The following is a 24,602-nucleotide window of genomic DNA, read 5'->3' as shown; positions in this document are numbered from 1 at the left end:
TTATTCTTAAAATGAAAGCCTTTGGGGATTAGTTGACAATTTTTTCTTGGGTATCTGGAAATAGACGGCAGGCCATCAGAGGAACTGAAATATGAACATGCCATCAATACATCAGTAAGGTAACGGAAAAATAGAGCATATTGATATAGAAAAAAAGATTCAGTTATCAACTTGATAAGATAAATTAAAAATAATTTACATTTGTATGTGAGTTTTTAAGTATCAAATATTACCCCAAATATCTCCAGAAACCTAAAATTCTAGAGATTAAATATAAACTTCTAAAGCATGGAAGAGAAAAAAATTGTTAAACAAAAATCCTCTAGAAATATATTAACTCATATAATTATAAATGATAACATTTAGTAAAAAAATTTCCCACCAAAATTATCCTCCCTAAAAGAGTTTTAGTAGGAAAATTTCCAGATGTACGTATCTTTGCCATGAATGCCTTCAGTATATATCTAGTAGAGACATACAGCTGGATAGAAGTCTAAAATCATATTCCATTGATAGCTGGTGGTGGGAAGTTGGCATAATTTGGGATGTTTTAATGATGTTTCCCTCTTTTTAGTTCCATATATGTATACTAATGATATTTATTAAAGTATAATTTTTAAAATATTAAGAAACATATCTCCTACAAATTGATTCATGAAAACTTATTCAACTAATTAAATGATGGAGAATAAATTAATGAAGAGCTATTACTATATAATTGCTCCATTAGATACAAAACTGGTTGAAGTCCAACAGGCCATAATCTATAATCTTTTGGATTACCTGTTCCACCTGACAGGGATTAATTCCTTTACTGAGGAAATCTCCTATCAAGTCTGGGACTACAAATCAGTAGTAAACAATGTCATGCACAAGTTATTCTCCTACATAATCCTTCAATATAAAACATCAAAAAAGATAACTTTTTTCCTTTAAGTTTCAGAGTTGTTGTCTGTTGTCGTTTTTTTTTTTTGTTTTGTTTTTTTTTACTTTTTATCACCTTGAGATAATAAGTAATCTTCAGATTATTTTTGTTCACAGAAATGTTTGCGGGTTTAGATTTGACCTGATTAGTTCAAAGTACTTAATACCTCCACAGTGCATTGTGATTGTCCTTTCACTGTTTAATATACAAATGAGTGTGATAACTAACCATACGTGTCTTCTTGAGTTTGCTTTGTAAAGCTAGGGCCATTCCGTATTGGCCAAGTACAAATGCCAGAGGACCAACTACCGTCCCGAGATTCTGATACCGAACCTCAGGCTGGGTTTGGAGAAGTTGCTCTTATGTGATCATCTATTCCAAAGCTAGAAAACCAGCTACAAGACATTTTCTCCGCCAGATTTCACGTGCGGTCCTCATGAGTTTGGGTAAATTCCTCTTTGCATTTTCTCCCCTGTAAGAAACAGACTTTATTAGGCACAGAAGGTGATTGGTGGGCAGAGTTACACTGCGGCTGCCGCACAGGTGCCGGGGCCGGACGGTGCAGAGGGTGCTTCTCTGCCCCCACCCCCCCTTCAAGGCTGCATGCGGATGGCGCCGTCCAGCCGGATGACCTCTCCGTTGATGAACGGGTTCTCCACGACGGACTGGACCAGGTGCGCAAACTCAGCGGGGTGGCCCAGGCGGCGGGGGAAGGGCACCTGGCTGGCCAGGAAGCTGCACACTTTCTCGGGGAGGGTGGTCAGCAGCGGGGTGCCGAACAGCCCCGGAGCGATGGTGACCACCCGGATGCCCAGGGGGGCCAGGTCCCGGGCAATGGGCAGGGTCATGCCCACCACGCCCGCCTTGGAGGCCGAGTAGGCGGCCTGCCCCACCCGGCCCTCGAAGGCGGCCACGCTGGCCGTGTTGATGATGACCCCGCGCTGGCCCTCCGGGTCGGGCGCGTTCTGGCGCATGGCCGCGGCCGCGAGGCGGGTCACGTTGAAGGTGCCGACGAGGTTCACGTCGATAACCCGCTGGAAGTCCTCCAGGGGATGGGCCTGGCCCCGCTTCAGGTCGTAGGTCCGGAAGGCCACCGCGATGCCTGCACAATTGACGGCCACGTCCACGCGGCCAAACTTCTCCTTCGCCAGGGCCAGGGCCGCCCGCACGTCCCCCTCCGAGGTCACGTCGGCGGGGGCGAAGGCGCAGCGCCGCCCTAACCGCCGGGCCTGGCCCTCCCCCTCGGAGCCGGGCGTGTCCAGAAGCACAGCGCTGGCCCCCCGTCCCACCAGCCGCTCCGCTGTGGCCAGGCCGAGGCCCGAGGCGCCGCCGGTGATCACGGCCACCAGGCCCCTCACGCCCCGGCTCCCCGCTGCCATCTTCCAACGCCCGCCCGCCCCCCGCCCCGCCCCGCGCCCCGCGGCCGGCCCCGCCCCTCGCCTCTCCGGGCGGCCCACTCCTTCCTTCCCCGCCGGTCACAGCCTCCTGCTGCCCCGGGAAGGCGCCCTGCAAACCAGGCGTTAGGTGAGAGCTGTCAGAGATTTAGGGACATTTCATATACTCTGTGGCAAAATGTTCCACACTCTCCTTCGTGAGGAGGGGCTCAAAGCACCAGATTCACATGTAAAGTCAACACATTTGTTAACAGTGGGATTGCCATGCCTGATTAAATGAGAATCATTCTCCAATGTGACACTAAGATGAGGCGGTGGCTATGCAATTCGTCCAATCACACACTGGTAAACAGGAAGACAGGTTTCACTGAATGGATGCAAACGACTAGATTGCCCTAAAATGTAAGGAAACTCAAAAAAAGTTTGCTTGTTTCTGAATTCTGGGCAAGGGCAAGAGGAGGTAGGGGTCAGTGACAATCAGACGTCATTAAAATGTTTTATTTCCGTTTAAAAAAAATATAGTCCACTAAATCGAGGCTTAGAGATAGTGACTTCATCTATCCATAAAAGTAGAATATTGAAAATATCATCAATAATATTCCACACAAATCACCGCAGTTAAATTACACTTGTCGGTTATTTAATCCTGGGTAATTAATTCTATTGGATTCGGGATCAGCAGTGTGTTTCCATTTGTTTCTGGACAATAAAGAAATTTCTATATAATGTCTCACTCAACCGGTATAGTCTGAAAGTTGTCTAAGTCATGTCAGCTTGGAAACCTGTATACAACATCCTACTCTTTGTAGTATCAGTAGTTCAAAGTATCTAATACTGTTCTTTCCTTAATGCAATGTGATTGTCCTTTTGTTGTTTAATATACAAATTCTAGATGCAGCTTATAGCAGAGACTTTAGGCCACCATCAGAAGGAACCAAAAACCTGTCTGATAATGATAATAAATGACTGTGGTCAATTTCTTGCCAACAATATAAAAACATAGAAGAGTAGAATGTTTTATTGGGGTGCAGTATATAGCTATGTCCTAAGAATTTGATCCATGTTTCCCATGAAGTTAAGAACAAACCATGGGTTACAAAGTCATTGACAAATCTTCAAGGTATTTTTATAGAAATATTTCTATTAATGATATTATAACTCTTCAAACTTAGCTTTGGTAGCCTCAGCATCTTTTCGGATTTGACAATCCCTATGCAGGTCTTAGATTGTATTTTGCTAATTGAAAACCATGGAAGACAACAAACAAATCTATATCTAGTATCACTTTTAGAAAGTGAAAAAGGAGTTCTATATCACTTCATGGGGGTTCTCTGGGAAACATAAGAGATGTTTTGGTGTAAACATTTTACTTACAATTTTCATTTTTTTCTGAAGTGGAGGGCCTGCTCTTCTGACAATAAAATCAGAAGTATACAACACACTGAGGAATCTCAAAGGGAGGTGAGGGAGCGTGAGTGGGAAGAGATTAGCCAAAGAACTTATATGCATATATGCATACTCATGGACACAGACAATATTGTGCTGGAGGCCTCGGTTGGGGGGCAGGTGCAGGCTAGAAGGGGTCAATGGGGGGGGGGGGAAGGAATATATATAATACTTTCAACAATAAAGGTAAATTTAAAAAAAAAGATTTACATAAGACATTTGGCCATTAGATTAAGATACAACATGAATACCTGGGCAACAAATTAGAAGGAAACATCTTTTTTATATTTTAGGAAACTTTATTCTATTTTTTAAAATGAAGGGAATGATAAAGTTATCTCAAAAAGATAAAATCTTTTTGGTAAGCTACGGAATCTCTACTATTTCTGGGCAGATTGCACAGAAGGTAAAAGAGGATCATTTATCATTTTAACAGTGTGAAAGTCAAATTCCAGTTTGGCATCAATATTTGGCAGTAAACTCTTCATGGCATTTAAAAAATAAGCACATAAAACTGAGCCAACTTTGGCAAAACTATTTACACAACCCTTGTGTCTCTACAGATCCAGATATTTTAAACTAAAACAAGTAAAAATCCCCTTCTGTGAGTATTGGAAACATTTTTATAACCACTCAGCTTTTGCTTTTCACTATCCTCTTTCAAATTATGAAATAAACAAACACATTAGACTACTCTTTTTATATGAATTGATTAAAAAACACATTTTATTACTTTGTGTCCACATTTATGCTTTTGGATCATCATTTTCCCTAGGATAATCTCAACTATTCATGTTAATTATAACTTTTAACCAAAAGAAATATCAATTTCAGAGAAAATGCTTAGAGATGGTTCATTACAAAATGTTTATCATATTCATGCATCCTAGTAGACTATTAAAATTCATGAATATGGATAACACAATTTTCTACTGCTACATACATTTTTATATGTCTTTTTAAAGTAGAAAATAAGCATCTTTATTTAGGTGACCCAAAGAGATAGTCTCTTGAAACACATAAAAATAAGAAGCAAAATTTATGTTTACAATTATACTTAGTAATCAATGTTTTAGTATCTATCATTACTGAGAAATTAAACAGATATCCAAAGAATATTTATATATTAACCTTATTTAACATTTACTCATATTTTAGGTTATTTTAAATATTACAAATAATGTTTAAGCTAATACATAACAAATATAATTAATGCTATAAAATGTTTATTGGAATTATTATCCAATTTTGTTGAACACTGATTTACTTTTTCAAATCTCAAAAATTATGTAAATAACTATCAGCTTATTATCAATAAACCCATATAAAACATTTTTGACATTCAGTCTAAAGAGAATAAAACAAGCAAATCCTATGAATATAAAAACTAGTGTTATACTTAATAATCAAGATGATAAAAGACATATGCTACTTTTTAAAATTTACTTAGACCAAAATTATTAAACCATTCTGATTTGTCCAAAGATACATTTTAATTATGTTAATCTGAATTCATAACATGTTATCTTTTTAAATTAATTTTTTTAAATTACAGTTTACAATCACTATTATTTTACATTAGTGTCAGGTAGACTATCATATACTTTGCATAGTGTTCCCCCTGATATTTCTAATATGCAAGTGGCACCATATATAGTTATTACAATATTATCCTATATAATAAAACCCTAATATGCAAATCGACTGAGCAGCAGAATGACCAGTCTCTATGACACACACTGACCACCAGGGGGCAGACGCTCAATGCAGGAGCTGCCCCTTGGTGGTCAGTGCACTCCCACAGGGGGAGCACCACTCAGCCAGAAGCCGGGCTGATGGTAAGCACAGTGGCAGGGGCAGGAGCCCTGCCTCCAGCAGCGCTAAGGACCCCTGGGGGATGTCCGCCTGCTGGCTTATGCCCGCTCCCCTAAGCTGGCAGGTGGACATCCCCTGAGGGATCCCGGACTGTGAGAGGGCACGGGCCGGGCTGAGGGACATCCCCCAAGTGCACGAACGTTGTGTACCGGGCCTCTAGTGGGTATATAAGACAGGTTGAGCTAGAGATGGCTTAGATTGCCTCAGGGGCTTCAAAGGGTCATTGCAGATGCTCAGTAAATAGAAGGTTTTCCTGCCCTACAGATAGGTCAAAAAAGATTATCTCTGACAATGGCTTATTATGGTCAATGCCTTTAATTCAAGTTATTTTAGGTCAGGGGTGAACTTCTGGCCTGCAGGCCATATGAGCCCCACGGAATCATTTGGTCTGGCCCTGCCAAAGCATTAGGGATGAGTTAATTAAATGTTTGACCAAATATAGCAGGCTAATTTTTAGGTTGATAATTTTGTATGGCCTACGAATGATGTTATAAATATCCAAATGGCCCTTGGCAGAAAAAAAGTTCCCCACCCCTGTTCTAGGTGGTTAAAGAAGGGGCAAAGCTTTCTCTTCATTCGGAGGATAATATTTCCTTTAGTTTGAAACAATCTGCATATCACAGAGGCACATCGTGGACTAGACTCATTCTGGGCCCCCACAATGACATCATAAAGAGGTGCCACCACCTTTATGCCTTCTTTCTAGGTTTCTGATAGATTTTCTAAAAATGATCAAATAGATTACAAAATCTAATGACTAATTTTGTAGAATAAATTAAGCAGACATTTACAACCCTTTTATTCATTTCTTTACTGTCATCAATCAGCATAAGCTACTGAGTGGCCTGCCTTGTTCTCTCTATATAGCAACTGGTGTGTGTAAGTTTGTGTGTGAGTATGCATGCATACTTTCACAAGAAGAAATAATTTGAAATCTACAAATTAGAGTATGCTGCTTTCAGGTCTCTGAAGACCAGATATCCCCAATATGGAGTATATACATTCATCAGAACATATTCATTTCCTCAGCAAGTGAGTGGCAAGAGGACATTTCACTTGTTACTATACAACATTTTAAAATTTATTCTGTTCAGGTTCAAAAATATTAAAAAGACTCAGAGATGGAATAAGACAAAGTTCCTTAGAAGAAACACTTATCTTGCTACTACTAGCTTAATTATTGATCTCATTGGAAATTACTTAATGCATTATTTTTTAATTCATTTTAAAAGCAAGTTAATCTAGAGAAACCAAGATGGTGGCATAGGTAAACCCCTAAACTGCAGCCTCGCACAACAATTTCAAAAATACAACTAAAAGACAAAACAGACATCATCCAGAACCACAGGAAAGCTTGCTGACTGGAAATCCTACAACTAGAAGGAAAGAGAAAACCACAAGGAAAATCAGAAGAGCCGTAAAAGCCTGAGGTACAGAGACACGGGCGCTTGTGTGCGGAGGGGATGGAGCCGGAGAGGACGGGGCGGCTGAGTGCCTGGCTGGCGTTCTCTAGTGGGAAGGAGATAAAAGCTCCGGACTGCGCTGAACCCCAGCTCCGACTGCACTGAACCCCAGTACTGGGCAAGACCCTGGGGACCCAGGCTCATACTAGGGGAATCTGGGCTGTAAGGCGGAAACTCAGGGGAGCGGCGAAAGGCAGAGCTCCGGAGGCGCGCACGTGAATGCGAGCAGAGGACGGACTGTTGAGTGTGCCGCAGGATTGCTCTAGTGGGAAGGAGACAAAAGCTCCAGACTGCGCTGAACCCCAGTTTCGACTGCACTGAACCCCAGTTCCAAGCAAGAATCTGGGAATCCAGATTCATTGGGGGAGAGACTAGACTGTTTGGCAGAGGGCAAAACACGAGGGCGCCTTTCTCTCAGAGGTGCTTGTAGCGAGTACCAAGGGACACTGAGACCCAGGAACCTCATAGGGCGGGGCCAATGGGAAGCCAAGGCTGTAGGCTCCACTAGGAAGCTCCACTCTGAAACTCTGCCCCATCCAAGCTGAGCATAGAGGCTTTTACAATGTTGCAAGTCTAGTCAAATAAGGCTGTCTCCCGGTGTAGACACAGCTGATCCTCACAGCCAATTGGCCTGGAGGTCAACTCCTCCCACTGATACCAACAACAATCAAGACTTAACTACAACAAGGCTGTACACACAGTCCACAAAGGGGTGTACCAAGAGTGTCCACCTCAGGTAACTGGGGAGGCCAAGCCACTGGCCCATATAGGACACCTAGCACACAAAGCTACCCTACCAACTCAGGGAAGCAGCAAAAATGGGGAGACAAAGAAACATATCACAAACCAAAGAAATGGAGGAAAACAAATGACTGGACATAGAGTTCAAAACCACAGCTATAAGGTTTTTCAAGAATTTCCTAGAAAAGGCCGATAAATTTAATGAGACCCTCGAGGATATGTGAGAGACCCTCAAGGATATGGAAAAGGACCAACTAGAAATTAAACATACACTGACTGAAATAAAAAATATTATACAGACACCCAACAGCAAACCAGAGGAACGCAAGAATCAAGTCAAATATTTGAAATACAAAGAAGCAAAAATCACTCAACTGGAAAAGCTAAAAGAAAAAAAAAAGAATCCAAAAATTTGAAGATAGTGTAAGAAGCCTCTGGGACAACTTCAAGTGTACCAACATCAGAATAATGGGGGTGCCAGAAGAAGAGAGAGAGCAAGATACTGAAAACCTATTTGAAGAACTAATGACTGAAAACTTCCCCCACCTGGTGAAAGAAATAGACTTACAAGTCCAGGAAGCGCACAGAACCCAAACAAGAGAAATCCAAAGAGGGCCACACCAAGACACATCATAATTAAAATGCCAAGAGCAAAAGACAAAGAGAGAATATTAAAAGCAGCAAGAGAAAAACAGTTAATTACCTACAAGGGAGCACCCATATGATTGTCGGCTGATTTCTCAACAGAAACTATACAGGCCAGACGGGAGTGGCAAGAAAATATTCAAAGTGATGAATAGCAAGAACCTACAACCAAGAGTACTCTACCCAGCCAAGCTGACATTCAGAATTGAAGGTCAGATAAAGAGCTTCACAGATAAGAAAAAGCTAAAGGAGTTCATCACCGCCAAACCAGTATTATATGAAATGCTGAAAGGTATTCTCTAAGAAGAGGAAGAAGAAGAAAAAGGTAAAGATAAAAATTATGAACAACAAATACATATCTATCAACAAGGGAATCTATAAACCAAGTGAATTAAAAATATGATGTACAGAATAAACTGGTGAATATAATAGAATCAGGGGCATAGAAAGGGAGTGGACTGACAACTCTCAGGGGGAAAGGGGTGTGAGGGGTGTGGGAAGAAACTGGACAAAAATCGTACACCTATGGATGAGGACAGTGGGGGGAGGTAAGGAAAGAGGGTGGGATGGGACCCAGGTGGAGGGGAGCTATGGGGGGAAAAAAGAGGAACAACTGTATAATATGAACAATAAAGATTTATTAAATTAAAATAAAATAATAAAAGCAAGTTAATCTAGCATCTAAATCACAAATAATTTGAGCTTCTCAATAACTTGGTTTTCAGAGCCATAGAACCTTAGCTGCTTAATTCTGGTGGGACTATTGCTTTCTGATGACAGGTACATGAATTGCAGGCTTAATTTCACAATGGAAGTGTTAAAAGGCCAACCTAGACATTTCATTTTTATTTCAGTACTAGAGGCCCAGCGTGCAATTGAAATCACGTGAGGAGGCGCCCTGCCTCCCACAGTGCGAGGAAGCACCCCGCGGGCTGCTGCGGGAGTCAGCCTGACTGGTACCACTGTGGCCGGAACCCATGCCTGACTTCTGCCCAGGCCCCCCCTGGCTACCCTGCCTGTGTCCGCTCCAGGCCACCAGAGCTGCCGTGCAGGCTCGGGCAGGCCCCCCTGTCTCTGTCTCCGTCTCCACCTCGAGCCTCACCTGCACATGCAACCTCCTCCTGTCTGGTTGTGACCCGTTACAGTGCCCCAGCCTAATTTGCATATTATCTCTCTCTCTCTCTCTCTCTCTCTCTCTCGATATATATATATATATATATATATATATATATATATGTATATATATATATATATATATATATATATATATATATAATAGCCAATGGTTTAGATGAATGTCAATTTTATGGTGTCACTGAAGGATTCCTCACATAACGGGAATTTTCAGTTATTTATAATCAAGTAAGGGAGTTTACTAACATGAAAAGCTATGTTCTCTTGCAGTCCACCACAGCTTTGCCCTTTCCCTTCTTGGAAATAAAAATAATGTCTAGAATCTGAAGATGTTTGGTGTTAGAGTAACAAAAATTTAAGCTGTTGCCTTTTCCCTTTATGGTAACAACTGATAGGATAGCAACCCTATTTTCTTATTATTTCACTTGCCACTTAGAATCAAGTGAGACAGTAATTTTCTGGTTTGAAAAACAACAGAAGAAGAATGCTTCAACATTTTGATACACCCTATTCAGTCAACCAACAAATCTAACTTACCACTTCTAAAAGAAATATTAAGTAGCTCTGAAGTTTATCAGTGGACAGTGTATAATGGCCTATATCTTCCTTTGGTGATTCTTTGGCAAAGATTCATTTACCTGATGAAAGACATTGTGGAAAAATAGAGTCTGTGACAGCAGTTTCTTTGGACTTGTCACAGGGGTTCTGTTGTCCTTCAAACACAACTTAACCAAGGGCTTTACTAAAGTCTGTCTGGTTCAATGAGTATCCTTTGACCAGTGGGCTTTAATCAGGCTTATTTTATCTAATCAGATTTTCTCATTATACTACTTTCTCAAATGAAAGGTTAACCTTCACCAGCTTGATGGGTAGACTTGGAAGAACATCAGAAGAGCCCTTGCATCATTTTTCAAGTCTGCACTAGGACAGGAAGGTACTAAAAATATTAACATGGTATTTAAGAAAAATAATACTATAAAGAGAAAACCGAGGAATAGCATTTATGCTAATAAAGAATCTATGCTTGTGTATATATTTATTATAAGGATATTTTGAAAATAGAGGATGAGAACATCTTGATATACAGGTTGGCTGTAATGTCACATTCAGTTTGGAAGATTGTCTGTTAGGCCCTATGAAACATTTATTGGTTACATTTGTTTCCTATTGCTTCTATTTAAAAAATTACTCAAAGTTTATGGGCCAAAACAACACCAATTTCTCATCTGAACAGTGCTGGAGGTCAGAAGTCTGAACTGAGTCAGTAGGGCTGCATTCCTTTGGTTCTAGGGGGCAATCTGTTTCCTTGCCTTTTCCAACATCTGGAGACCACCTGCATTTCTTTGGCTCTTGACCCTTTCTCCACCTGCAAAGCTGGCAGAGTAACATTTTCAAATCTCTCTCTGCTTTCTGCCCCCACTTATAAGGACCCTTGTAATTACACTGAGCATGCCTAGATAATCGTGGATAATCTTCCCATCTCAAAATCCTTCCTTACATTTGCAAAAATATATCATTGTAATGTGTCATTATATCATTCTAAAGGTATGTATAATTTACATAATGTATATATATATGTGTGTGTGTATATGTATATGTATATGTATACACACACATACACACACACACATAATGTGGTAACAAAACACATATTTTAAAATATCCTCTAAAACATCTAAATGTTTACTTGATATTTTTCTTGAATACATGTCTTAATTTATTTTGTTCTTTTTTTGTTTGTTTGTTTGTTTGTAATTCTTTTTTTTTCAACTTTATATCTTCAGGACAAACGTCTCTAGAAATAAATAAATTCTCATTCTTTGGATTTCCCCCCTATGAATAGGTCTCAGCAATACAATGATTTGGCTACAGACAATTGATAATTTAAGCATACTAATATTTTTCCTTATGTTTTTCTTAAATAGGTTGAAATAAGTTGTAGTTAAATCAAGAATAGATGATGATAGTATGACTATGTGGACAATGATAATAGTGATTATAGAGATAATACTGTAGTAGCTCTACTTTCAAGATTACCCAACCCTCTTGAATCATACCTTCTAGTTTTCACAGTCTTATATAGTTTCTTCCCTTGAATCTATGACTCATTTGTAACAAAGGGAATATATTTCACATGATGATGTGTGGCTTCAATGGCTCATTTAAAATATTGTCATAGCTTATTCCTTGTCCTCAGGAACCCAGCAACCATTCGAGAAAACCATTTATCCTGAGACTGCTATGTTACAAGAAGTTCAAACTGCCAAGTGGAAAGTTCAAATGGAGAGAGAGAGAGATACTTGGGTAGTACTAAATTATTCCTGATATATAGATGAGGTAGAAGACATGTGAATCTAGAAGTCATTTTAGATGTCCAACCCAGTTGAGCCTTCAGATAATTTTAGCTTAGCTACCAACTGATAGCATGAGGAGACTCAAGTGAGAATTACTTCACTGAGCTCAGTCAACACACAGAACCTTGAGAGATAAAAACTAAATCATTGTTTTGAGCCACCAAGTTTTGTGGTGTCTGTAAACACTAATAGATAACCAGAAAATAATAATAATAGTAACACAATAAAATATATATATTGAGGATTTATTATATTCCAGACATGATATGGACTTTATAAACATTAATTAATGTCATTTCCAGCTACTGTGACATGTACATCATACTTTTATCTTTAATAAATAATAAAATATAGGCTTAAAAAGTTTTTGTAACTTGGTGTAGGTCCCAGCGATAAGCAAGAATGAGCTTTATCTCAGATCAATATGAATCTAACTGCTTTGGATCGTGTCTTTATCAAAGTAGCTAAACAGTAAGTTTCAACGTTTTTCATTTCATGGCACATGAACAGTAATTACTAAAATTCTGTGGCACACCAAGAAATATATTTTTTGCCCATCTAACCTAAATAGGTATAATTTTGATTCATTCACACTGGATGGCTATTGTTGCACTGGCTGTTGTCATTTTTTTTATTTGACAATTAGTGGAAGAGAGGTCAGTGCCCCTGTCTAAATAGTCAGGTATTGCATGTTTTAAAAATTCTTGTGGCATATCTGTTGAAAATCGCAACGCCCCTTAATAGCATTTATAATTTGCAAAGTTTATTAGTTAATAATGAATTCACATATGGCATTGTGTTTTATATATTTATTTAAAATTTTATTATAATTGGCATACAATAGTATATTAATTTGGATTGTACAGAATAATAATACAACATTTATATAACTTATGATGTGATCTCCACACTAGGTCTAGTAACTATCTGTCACCATGCAGTTATTACAATATTATTGACAGTAAATTCTGCTCTGTATACTATATCTCCCTGGTTTACTTATTTTATAACAGGAAGTTGGTACATTTCATTCACCTTCACCTTTTTCTATGCTCCCCCACTTTTATGGCAACCATCAGAGGACAGGAATGGACATTTTTACAAAGAAGACAAACAGATGGACAAGGATATATGAAAAAGATACTCAACATCACTAATCATCAGAGAAATACAAATCAAAACCACAATGAGATACCACCTTACACTTGTTGTGGCTATAATAAAATAACCAGTGTTGGTAAAGATGTGGAGAAAAGAAAACCCTCGTGCTTTGTTTGTGGGATTCAAAATTGGGGCAGCCACTTTTGAAAATAGTATAGAGATTTCTCAATAAATTAAAAATGAAACTACCATATGGCACAGCAATTTCAGTTTTGGGTATTTAGCCAAAGAAAACAAAAACACTAATTCAGAAAGATGTATGCACCCCTATGTTCATGGTAGCATTATTTTCAATGACCAAAATATGGAAGCAACCTAGGTGTATATCAATAGATAAATTATTACTCAATAATAAAAACGAATAAAATCTAATATTTGTGACAGCATGGGAAGGCTAGAAAATAGTGTGCTAAATGCAATAATTCAGAGAAAGACAAATACAATATAATTTCACTTATATGTGGAATTTAAAAACAAACAAAAGAACAAACAACAAAAAAGACTATAGAAATAGCTAACATATTGATGGTATATCTTTCCCATTGAAGTGAAACATTTTTTTCAGTCTAGGAGAACAGGAAATGAATCTGCTGATGTACAATAATATCAATAAAGTAAGAGTGGTATTTATATAAATCACTTTTCTAAATGCTTTTTTATATATCTCACTAAATTCGCCCAACACTCCTATGACAGAAACTATTTTCAGCAACATTTACAGGTAAGCATTTAAGGCATAAAAATAGACAAGCCTGGCCGATGTGGTACAGTGGTTGAACATCAACCCATGAACCAGGAGGTCAAGGTTCAATTCCCAGATTTGGGCTCAATCTCCAACAGGGGGATGCAAGGGGCAGCCGATCAATGGTTCTCTCTCACCATTGTTGTTTCTCTCTCTCTCTTTCCCTTCCTCTCTCTGAAATCAATAAAAAAAGAAAGAATTTAAAAAATATATTCAATATCTTGCCCAATCACTAAGTGATAGAATCAGACTTTGAACAAAGGCAATCTGGCTCTAGAGCAGTCTGTATATTTAAGCAGTGTATACTGTGCAATCCAAATATATTGTAATGTTAATTAAAACAAAAGTTCTGGCTCTGTTTAATTGGTTGGACCACATGGCTTGGTGTGCCCCACTGCTGTGAGGATCAGGTATGTACAGAGAGCACCTCGTCCTGGAAAACCCAGAGTGGGACAGCCCCTGCCTGTCACCCAATGCATATTTGTGGGGAACCTGATGCTAAACCATTCTTGAGGACCTGCTTCTGGTGGGGGTTTCATACGTAGCAGAGATTCTTTCTTGCTGTGATCTATTGAAAGTCAGCCTTTAATACAAGGGTTTGTAAATTTTAAATTATAAAAAATAAAAATAAATAAAAATTGATTGGGAGCGTCACAAAGTACAAGTATTAATTTTTTAATCCTCACTCAAGGATATGTTTTTTATTTTTTAATTTTCAGAGAAAGAGGAAGGGGGACAGTGAAAGAGAGAGAAAGAGAGAAACATGGATGTGAGAGAGAAACATCAATCAGTTGCCTCTTGTATGCACCCCAACCAGGAATCAAACCTGCAATCTTTTGGTTTACCAAACAATGCTCCAACTGTCTGAACCACCTGGCCAGGGCACTGGTATTAATTTTCGAGAATTGAGAGGCACAATAGCCAACATATGGAAACAATCTACATAACCATCAGTGGTTGAATATACAAAGAAAATGTGTGTGTGTATATATCTATATCTATATATATCTATATCTATATCTCTATATATATCTATATCTATATCTCTATATATATCTATATCTATATCTATATCTATATCTCTATATCTCTATATCTCTATATCTCTATATCTCTATCTCTATCTCTATCTCTATCTCTATCTCTATCTCTATCTCTATCTCTATCTATATCATCTATCTATCTATTATTCAGCCTTAGAAAAGAGAAACATGCTGCCATATGGATGGATATGGAGGACTTTAAGCTAAGTGAAATAAGCCATCACAGAAGGACAAGTACTCCATGATACCACTTATATGAGGTATCTAAAATAGTCTAACTCATAGAAACAGAGTAGCTTACAATACTGTATTGTGCACTTGAAAATTGGTTAAGAGTATAAATCTTATGTTAAGCATTCTTACCACACACATAAAAAGTATTCATGTTGTACTGGAGACTATATGTCTTGTGACTAACACTTGAGAATACTTTCAATACCACACACTTGATATGATAGATACAAAAGCTGACAAGTCTTCAAAGCACTTCTATGTCAGTTTAACTTTTAATCATCATTTCCATAAGTCTTGAGAGTAGAAGCTCCTTTTATTTTGTTGTTGCCATTGTTATTGTTCTTTAATGTAAAGAATAAATGAAATCCTGGAAAATTTGTAAGATATGTAATATGTACCTAGGGAATTACAAAAAATCAAGTCCTATCACCTACCGTGATCCTTTATTAATACATAATAAAATCTGTATAGTGCTTCATTGATTGTCTGCTCTTTTAGGCAGCAAAGGTTAAATGTTTATTGAATGCAGATTTATGATGGGAGACAAGGGGTGAACAAGAGACAGTATTGGTGTTTGGATTTCATGTGGCCTCAGTGTCAACAGAAAGGATAGTGATATCTCTCCATGACTTTTACTGTTGAGGCTCAACATTTTCAAGGCCAGTAAATGGAAAAGCAGGTATAATGTTAGGCTGAAGAAAATCACTGAATCCCATTGAAAAGATTTTATGAGTGAGACATCTACATGTTTGTCTATGCTTCCTTTTCTGGCCATTTTATTTTCTGTTTCAAACCTAGGCTCACCAACTGTATACTTATTGTGCATAAAAGCAGCAGTTTATTTGAATAGTAAACTACCTCTTTATAAAGGGATACATCTGGAGAGTATTATGCTAAACAAAATAAGCCAGTCAGAAAAAGATAAGTATCACATGATCTCACTTATATGTAGAATCTAATGAACAAAATAAAACTGAGGAACAAAATAGATCCAGAGACATGGGAAGCGTGGAACAGATTGTGGAATTTTAGACGAAAGGGGGGAGAGGGGGCAAGAAGAAATTAACCAAACAACTTATATGCATACTAGAGGCCTGGTGCATGAAATTTGTGTACTCGGTGGGAGGCGGGGGGGGGGGGTCTCTCAGCCTGGCCTGCACCCTCTTGCAGTCCGGGAGCCCTCAGGGGATGTCTGACTGACAGCTTAGGCCTGCTCCCTGCAGGGAATGGGCCTAAACTGTCAGTCAGACATCCTTAGTGCTGCTGTGGAGGTGGGAGAGACTCCCGCCACTGCCGCTGCGCTAACCAGCTGTGAGGACCAGCTTTGGGCTGAGCGGCACTCCCCCTGTGGGAGTGCACTGACCACCAGGGGGCAGCTCCTGCATTGAGCATCTGCCCCCTGTGGTCAGTGCACATCATAGTGACTGGTCATTCTGCAGTTCAGTTTATTTGCATATTAGCCTTTTATTATGTAGGATATGCATAGCCCATGGACATAGACAATAGTGTGGTAGACCTGGGGGTGGTGGGGGCAGCGGGGAGAGGGGGCCAAGGGGGGAAAATGGATACATCTGTAATACTTTCAACAATAAAGATAAACTAAAAAAAAAAAAAAAAAAGGGAATACTTCTAATTGCATTATAATACTTAGTTCCAAAAGGCTACTGTATTAGTTAACTAGGAATTCTCAAACCAAGTAGCATAGACTAGGTGGCTCTAACAACAGAATGTCTCTGCTTATAGATGGCCATCTTCTTGCTGTGTCTTCACATGGTCACTCCCCTGTGCATGTTACTGTGGTATTGTCCTCTTTTTATACCACAGCAGTCAAATTAGATTAGGGCCCACCACAATGATTCCATTTAACCTTAATTATCTCTAAATACCCTATCTCTAAATACAATTACCATCAGAAGTACTGGAGGCTAGGACTTCAAAATATTATTTGGGTGGGAGGGGCAAATTCAGCCCATAATAGCACCCTCTCTCCACTGCTACTCAACCCTATTCACCATAGGCATTTCATCTTTCCTATAAATTAAATACCCAACAACTCAGGAATCTGGTCCCATGGCAAATTCTGTCCCCCTTAAATCAGTGAGTGCATAAGTATAAAGCATGTTTGGAGAGGAAAAAAAATAAGTGAAATCAACAAATACCTTTTAAGGGCTTCCAAAAAGTAAGACCTCACATATATTACTAAACTGGTCTATCCTACCATCTGATTCCAACCATAATCTATATATACAAAAGCCTAATATGCAAATAGACCGAAAAGTGGAACAACCGAACAACCAGTAGCTATGATGTGTGCTGACAACCAGGGGACGCGCAGAACATGGCAGGCATCGGCAGCAGGTGGCAGAGAGTGGAACATGGTGGGTATTGGCCGTGGTGGGATGGTAGAGCAGATGAGCAGGGTCGCCAGACCAAGGTGAGGTGCTGGTCACTGTCATTGGGCGAGCCTCTGGTGGTAACTGAAAATTCTTTGCTCCCATGCACTGGGGTCCCACTAGGTGCTTGCACCTGCTGCCAGTGCCAGCCCTGATCACAAGCGCTGCCAGCGCCCGGCGCAGGCCCTGATCTCTCAGCACCTTCAGCAGATGCGAGTGGCAGCTGCCGACCCCGATCACTCCACAGGGCTTCTCCACCTCCCCCTGCTCCTGAGGGGCGATCAGGCCGGCAGCCGCAGCTCACACACAATGCTGGCGATGACCCCCTTGTACCCACTGCCGGCGATAGCCCCGCTCACACCCGCTAGCGATGCCCGGTGCCAGTCCCTAATCACTTGGCGCCATCAGTGGGTGCAAGGCTGCCAGCCCTGATTGCCCCTGAGGGCTTCTCCACCTCCCCCTGCTCCTGAGGTATGACTGGGGCAGCAGCCACCGCTCGCACCCGCAGCTGGTGCTGGCCCCAATTGCTCAGTGCCATCAGCAGGTGTGAGTGGGGCTGGCACCATCAGGGCATGGGAGCCATGGTGGCGGGAGCAGGGCTGCCAGCAGACAGGGACTGGGGGCCGTGGCAGGAGGAGCCAGGTGGGGGTGCAGAGGATGAGCTGAGACCCACCCCTGTGCCCACTGCAGCCTTGCGGCCCACAGTTCCTTTCAAGATGCATAAATCTGTGCACTGGGATCATAGTGATTAATAACATTTGTGAAAATTTTCCATAAGGAACAGATTAAAATTTTAAATGACACCTGACATAATTATATTATGGAAACAATACAAGTTATTTATCAAATTAGGTCACTGTTGGTTTGTGTTTTTTTTTTCCAGTAAATAATCTGTTCTTGAATATTGTGAAAAAGAAATATTAAATTATTAAATGGAGCCATAGAGTTTTACAATGTCTAATTTTAGGAAGTTAAACATGAGCGACTAGGGTGGGCCTTCCCTGAGGTCCTGAACAGGGATTGGACCAACATTGCCTTCAGACGGCCTCTCTACGGGCAGTCCAGCAGCCAGCAGACCACCAGTGGGCAGGTTCAGAACCAGCTGGTACTTGGTGCAACCTCAATGATCAATGCCACCTTACTAGAGTCCTGGACTTTTTATAATAAAATCTGCATTGTGATTTTGACACACACAGACACCCCAGTGAGTTTTTACCCATATGCATTATGGGTAAGGGCATGTGCAGAAAAAATATAGTTATGTAACTCTTTTCTGTCAATCATCTCTAAATGCAAATGAAAGTCTCCACCCAGAAAATCTCTCTTTTAAACCATATAACCCAGGAGTTTGGCACCTTCGGCTTTCTTGACTGACCCACTCCTTTGGAGTATATCTTCAATAAACCCCACTTTGCTTTACTTTCATTTTCATTGACCTTAAAATCTTTTTTTTATGTTGGTGAGAAGAACCAATGTCCCAGCTGGTAACCCTGATCAGTAACAAAGAGTGTGTTAATGGGAATTATAGAGAGTATCATAAGCATTATAAAAATGATATTAGAAAAAAATGGAAATTATAAAGGCAACCAATACAGGGTTACCAAACTTTTTTTTTGATTTTTTAAAATTTAATAAATCTTTATTGTTCAGATTATTACAATTGTTCCCCTTTTTTCCCCCCATAACTCCCCTCCACCCGGTTTCCACCCCACCCTCTGCCCTTACCTCCCCCCCACTGTCCTCATCCATAGGTGTACGATATTTGTCCAGTCTCTTCCCGCACCTCCCACACCCCTTTCCCCCTGAGAATTTTCAGTCCACTCCCTTTCTATGCCTCTGATTCTATTATATTCACCAGCTTATTCTGTTCATCAGATTTTTAAATCACTTGATTTTAATTTTTTTATTTTTTTTTAAAATATATTTTATTGATTTTTTACAGAGAGGAAGAGAGAGAGATAGAGAGTTAGAAACATCAATGAGAGAGAAACATCGATCATCTGCCTCCTGCACACCCCCTACTGGGGATGCGCCCGCAACCAAGGCACATGCCCCTGACTGGAATCGAACCTGGGACCCTTGAGTCTGCAGGCCGACCCTCTATCCACTGAGCCAAACCGGTTCCGGCTCACTTGATTTTTAGATTCACTTGTTGATAGATATGTATTTGTTGTTCATAATTTTTATCTTTACCTTTTTCTTCTTCTTCCTCTTCTTAAAGAATACCTTTCAGCATTTCATATAATACTGGTTTGGTGGTGATGAACTCCTTTAGCTTTTTCTTATCTGTGAAGCTCTTTATCTGCCCTTCAATTCTGAATGATAACTTTGCTGGGTAGAGTAATCTTGGTTGTAGGTTCTTGCTGTTCATCACTTTGAATATCTCTTGCCACTCCCGTCTGGCCTGCATAGTTTCTGTTGAAAAATCAGCTGACAGTCGTATGGGTGCTCCCTTGTAGGTAATTAACTGTTTTTCTCTTGCTGCTTTTTAATATTCTCTCTTTGTCTTTTGCCCTTGGCATTTTAATTATGATGTGTCTTGGTGTGGTCCTCTTTGGATTCCTCTTGCTTGGGGTTCTGTGCACTTCCTGGACTTGTAAGTTTATTTCTTTCACCAGGTGGGGGAAGTTTTCAGTCATTATTTCTTCAAATAGGTTTTCAGTATCTTGCTCTCTCTCTTCTTCTGGCACCCCCATTATTCTGATGTTGGTACACTTGAAGTTGTCCCAGAGGCTTCTTACACTATCTTCAAATTTTTGGATTCTTTTTTCTTTTTGTTTTTCCAGTTGAGTGTTTTTTGCTTCTTTGTATTTCAAATCTTTGACTTGATTCTTGCGTTCCTCTAGTCTGCTGTTGGGTCTCTGTATAATTTTTATTTCAGTCAGTGTATGTTTAATTTCTAGTTGGTCCTTTTTCATATCCTCGAGGGTCTCATTAAATTTATTGGCCTTTTCTAGGAAATTCTTGAAAAACATTATAACTGTGGTTTTGAACTCTATATCCAGTCGTTTGTTTTCCTCCATTTCTTTTGTTTGTGATCTGTTTCCTTGCCTCCTAATTTTCGCTGCTTCCCTGAGTTGATAGGGTGGCTTTATGTGCTAGGTGTCCTATATGGCCCAGTGGCTCGGCCTCCCCAGTTATCTGAGGTGGACACTCTTGGTGCACCCCTTTGTGGACTGTGTGTACAGCCTTGTTGTAGTTAAGTCTTGATTGTTGTTGGTATCACTGGGAGGAATTGACCTCCAGGCCAATTGGCTGTAAGGATCAGCTGTGTCTACGCTGGGAGGACTTCTGTGATGGAGACAGCCTTATAAGACAAGACTTGCAACATTGCAAAAGCCTCTGTGCTCAGCTTGGATGGGGCGGAGTCTCAGGGCTGAGCAGACAGTCTTGGCTTCCCATAAGCCCTGCCCTATGCCCCTAGGTCTCAGTGTCCCTCGGTAATCGCTGCAAGCACCTTTAAGAGTAAGCCGCCCTCGAGTTTCGCCCACTGCCAGACAGTCCAGTTTCTCCCCCAATGAACAGGGTTACCAAACTTTACAGTTTCCTGTGAATGGTGATAGCTGATGGCAGTTGCACTCAGGATCTCCTAAATGCTTGATAATACTTCAGTGCTTCCCTTTTCCCCTATTTTCAAAGAATCTGTGAAATCTGAGGGCAAACCTATTTTAAGTACATCTGAGTATTTTTAAAGTTTTTTCTTGTCTCTATTATTTATTTATTTTTATAAATCTTTATTGTTGAAAGTATTACATATACCTCCTTTTTCCCCCCATTGACCCCTTCTAGACTGCCTCCTCCCCAGGCCTTCATCACCCTATTGTCTGTGTCCATGGGTTATGTATATATGCATACAAGTTTTTTTGGTTGGTCTCTTCCCACCCACTCACCCACCCCACCTTCCCTCTGAGATTCCCTCATTTTTAAATATGTTGTATATATTCCTAATTTTCTGCCTGGGCACAATTTTTTATGGAAACATTTATTTAACAGCAAAATTTCCATAACAGCCACTTCTAATGGAAGCAGTAGGGATGCATGAAGGATTTAGGCATGGAACATTAAAACTTTCTTTTATAATGTTTATGTACTTTTCTTGAAATATTGGAGCAATTAATTTGATCTTTCCACAAAAAGAAAAGCCTTTGGTGTCCTGCCATTCTCCTTGCTGCTGTCATTTTGCTGCCAAAATTACATTTTTTTTTTAACTTTCATAAAACATTGAACAGCAGCATGAGTACAAAGCACTTTTGAATATCAGGTTGAATAATCAAAAACCAGTGAATGAAGGACACATTCACTAATTGTTAGAGGCAATGAGTTGCCTTAACATTCTTATCATTATGTCTTTGATCTTTCAAAATATCTCAGTGTGCTTAACATTCTTATGTAGTGCCTAAGGTGGTTATATATTTTTATATTTGTTTTCTGCTGTGTCTTTAGGTGTGTGAATTACCTGACCTCTTGGACTCAAGAATGAAAATCAATTACTTCTGATTCTTATATTTCACATATTTTGGCAGTTATAAATTAACAGGGCATAAATGAACAAGTTATATATCTTACTGTAAATTTTAGAGATATGATCCAAGAAATATTGCAAGATTTTTTGAGAATTCACATTATGGAAATTTTACAAAATCTATAATGGCAGAAAACATTAAGTCCCAAAATAGCAGCTTAGCCTGGGGATAATCTTTATGAAGTCTGGTAATGGAAAACTGTATTTCTGAGAATACGATGCCTTGGGTGACAAGTAGAACTTCCTTTTACTAGATCTAAAGAAAGTTATTTTCACTGTTAATGATGTAAAAGTCCGATACGGAATTGTGTGATATTGTAATCACTGTTGTCATGCAGGAGAAAACAACTTTTACTTCAAGGAAATTAGTGTTACCTAAAATATGGAAACTAATTAGTAGAAACTAATGACATTCAGAGTGTATTTCAATCATACAAGCTGTTATACTTCTAACTTGCTCATTCATATACAGTTAATATTTCCTCTGAAAATAAATTTCTGTGATTTTTAATACATGGTAAAATGTGTTAAATGGATGTTGTTAGGTCTGATCAAATAATTGAAGCAACATCCCCTCCCTTGGGAACTGACCTCTAGACCACTTCACAACTGACATTTCCTTTTTCTTAGACCACATTCCACTTGCTAAGACCATTATCTTTCCCCTCAGAACTGGCCCAGAGAATTCTCTGCCAAGAAAAAGCCCACCTACAGTCCTTTAGAATCTCTGACTCCCAGTCCCTGAGTGCTGGTGCCATTTGGGGTCTTAGCCCATCTGCTTTTCCAGATGACCTAATAAATTCATAATTCTTTACCTTCCTCCATGACCCTAACAGATGTAAACTATAAAAATAATGCATTGATTAAGCTAAAATAATTTTTTGAATTTTTAAACTTTAGAAATACTGATTTTAGGAAAACATTATTTAAATCTACATATTATGACATTGCATGTTCGCATCCTAGATACAATTTTATTGCTATACTAGTGGCCTGGTGCACAAAATTCGTGCATGGGGGGGGTGTTCCTCAGCCTGGCCTGCACCCTCTCCAATCTGGGACCCCTTGAAGGATGTCCTACTGCCAGTTTACAGGGACCGGGCCTAAACTGGAAGTCGGACATCCCTCTAGCAATACAGGACTGCTGGCTCCTAACCACTTACCTGCCTGCCTGCCTGATTGCCCCTAACCACTCTGCATGCTGGTCAGTTTGCCCCCAACTGCCCCCCTCCGCCAGCCTGCTCACGCCCAAATGCCCCCCCACCAGCCTGATCACCCCCAACTGCCTCTCCTGCTGGCCTGCTCACTCCGAACTGCCCCCCCATCCTGATCACCTCGAACTGACCCCCAATGACGGCCTGCTTGCCCCCAACTGGCCCCCCTGCTGGTCTGCTTACCCCCAACGGCCATACCCCCCACCAGCCTGATCACCCACAACTGCCGTCCCATCCTGGCCTGATCACCCACAACTTCCCTCCCCTCTTGGCCTCTAACCACCTCTACGTTGGCCCCGCCACCATGGCTTTGTCCAGAAGAACGTCCGGAAAGTCTCCTGGAAGGTCTCCCAGTCTAATTAGCATATTACCCTTTTATTAGTATGGATAGAGGCCTGGTGCATGGGTGGGGGCCAGCTGGTTTGCCCTGAAGGGTGTCCCAGATCAGTGTGGGGGTACTGCTGGGGTGCCTGGCCAGCCTGGGTGAGGGGCTGAGGGCTGTTTGCAGGCTGGCCATGGTCCCTGGTGACCCAAGCTCCCAGCCCCTCCTTTTATGCCTTTTTTTTTCAGCACCTCCTTGAGTGCAGGCCAGGCCCAGCTCGAAGCAGGTATCTGGGATTTATTTATCTTGTATAATTGAAACTTTGTAGCCTTGAGTGGAGGCCAGGGCCAGCCAGGGCAGGCGGGAAGCTTGGCTTCCTCCATCGCCAGGGGCAACCCAAGCCTCCTGCTCACTCCAGCAACGTGGCCACCTCCATCTTGGTTGGGTTAATTTGCATACTTGCTCCTGATTAGCTGGTTATCATGGTTTGTGGGCGTAGTGGAGATAGGGTCAATTTGCATGTTTCTCTTTTATTAGATAGGATTATTTATAAAATTTCTTTTATATATTTTGGGTAACTTTTAATTACAGAACTATAATCCCAAGGTTTGAGTAAATCTAAACACTCATTACACTCCCCCTTTTTATTTATACGTATTGCTCATTTTAGGATAAGAAACTTACTACTTCCAAAGTAGATTTTTTTCCTTTGATTATGAATGAAAGTTCTTTAAATTAAGCTAAAAGCAGTTTATCAAGTTTATAGCCATTAATTTTATGCCTTCACCATATAAATGTATAAGCTGTTTAATCTTTTTAAGATGGATTTTATATTACTTTGTAATATATTTATTCTAATATTTATGGATTATCTAAACCAGATCCTAAGGCTTTAAAGATGAAGTGGGCATTGAACTTGATTTCTAGAAATTTAAAATGATAGTCAATTAATAATTAGCCTGCACCTACATATTCTCCTTCTCAGTTTCTAGCT

The 24,602-nt window shown here is 40.2% G+C and overlaps 1 protein-coding gene across 1 annotated transcript; it reads right to left on the bottom strand.

Moving 5' to 3' along the window:
• Nucleotides 1-1,485: 1,485 nt before the first annotated feature.
• Nucleotides 1,486-2,304, bottom strand: LOC103294936 (3-hydroxyacyl-CoA dehydrogenase type-2-like). The gene has a single exon (XM_054722523.1). The coding sequence runs from the start codon at nucleotides 2,302-2,304 to the stop codon at nucleotides 1,519-1,521; it is 786 nt and encodes a 261-aa protein (XP_054578498.1). The 3' UTR covers nucleotides 1,486-1,518.
• Nucleotides 2,305-24,602: the final 22,298 nt, after the last annotated feature.

The sequence above is a fragment of the Eptesicus fuscus genome, chromosome 2, assembly GCF_027574615.1.
Source record: "Eptesicus fuscus isolate TK198812 chromosome 2, DD_ASM_mEF_20220401, whole genome shotgun sequence".
In the NCBI taxonomy this organism is placed as follows: Eukaryota; Metazoa; Chordata; class Mammalia; order Chiroptera; family Vespertilionidae; genus Eptesicus; species Eptesicus fuscus.
This window is presented reverse-complemented; position numbering and strand designations above follow the sequence as displayed.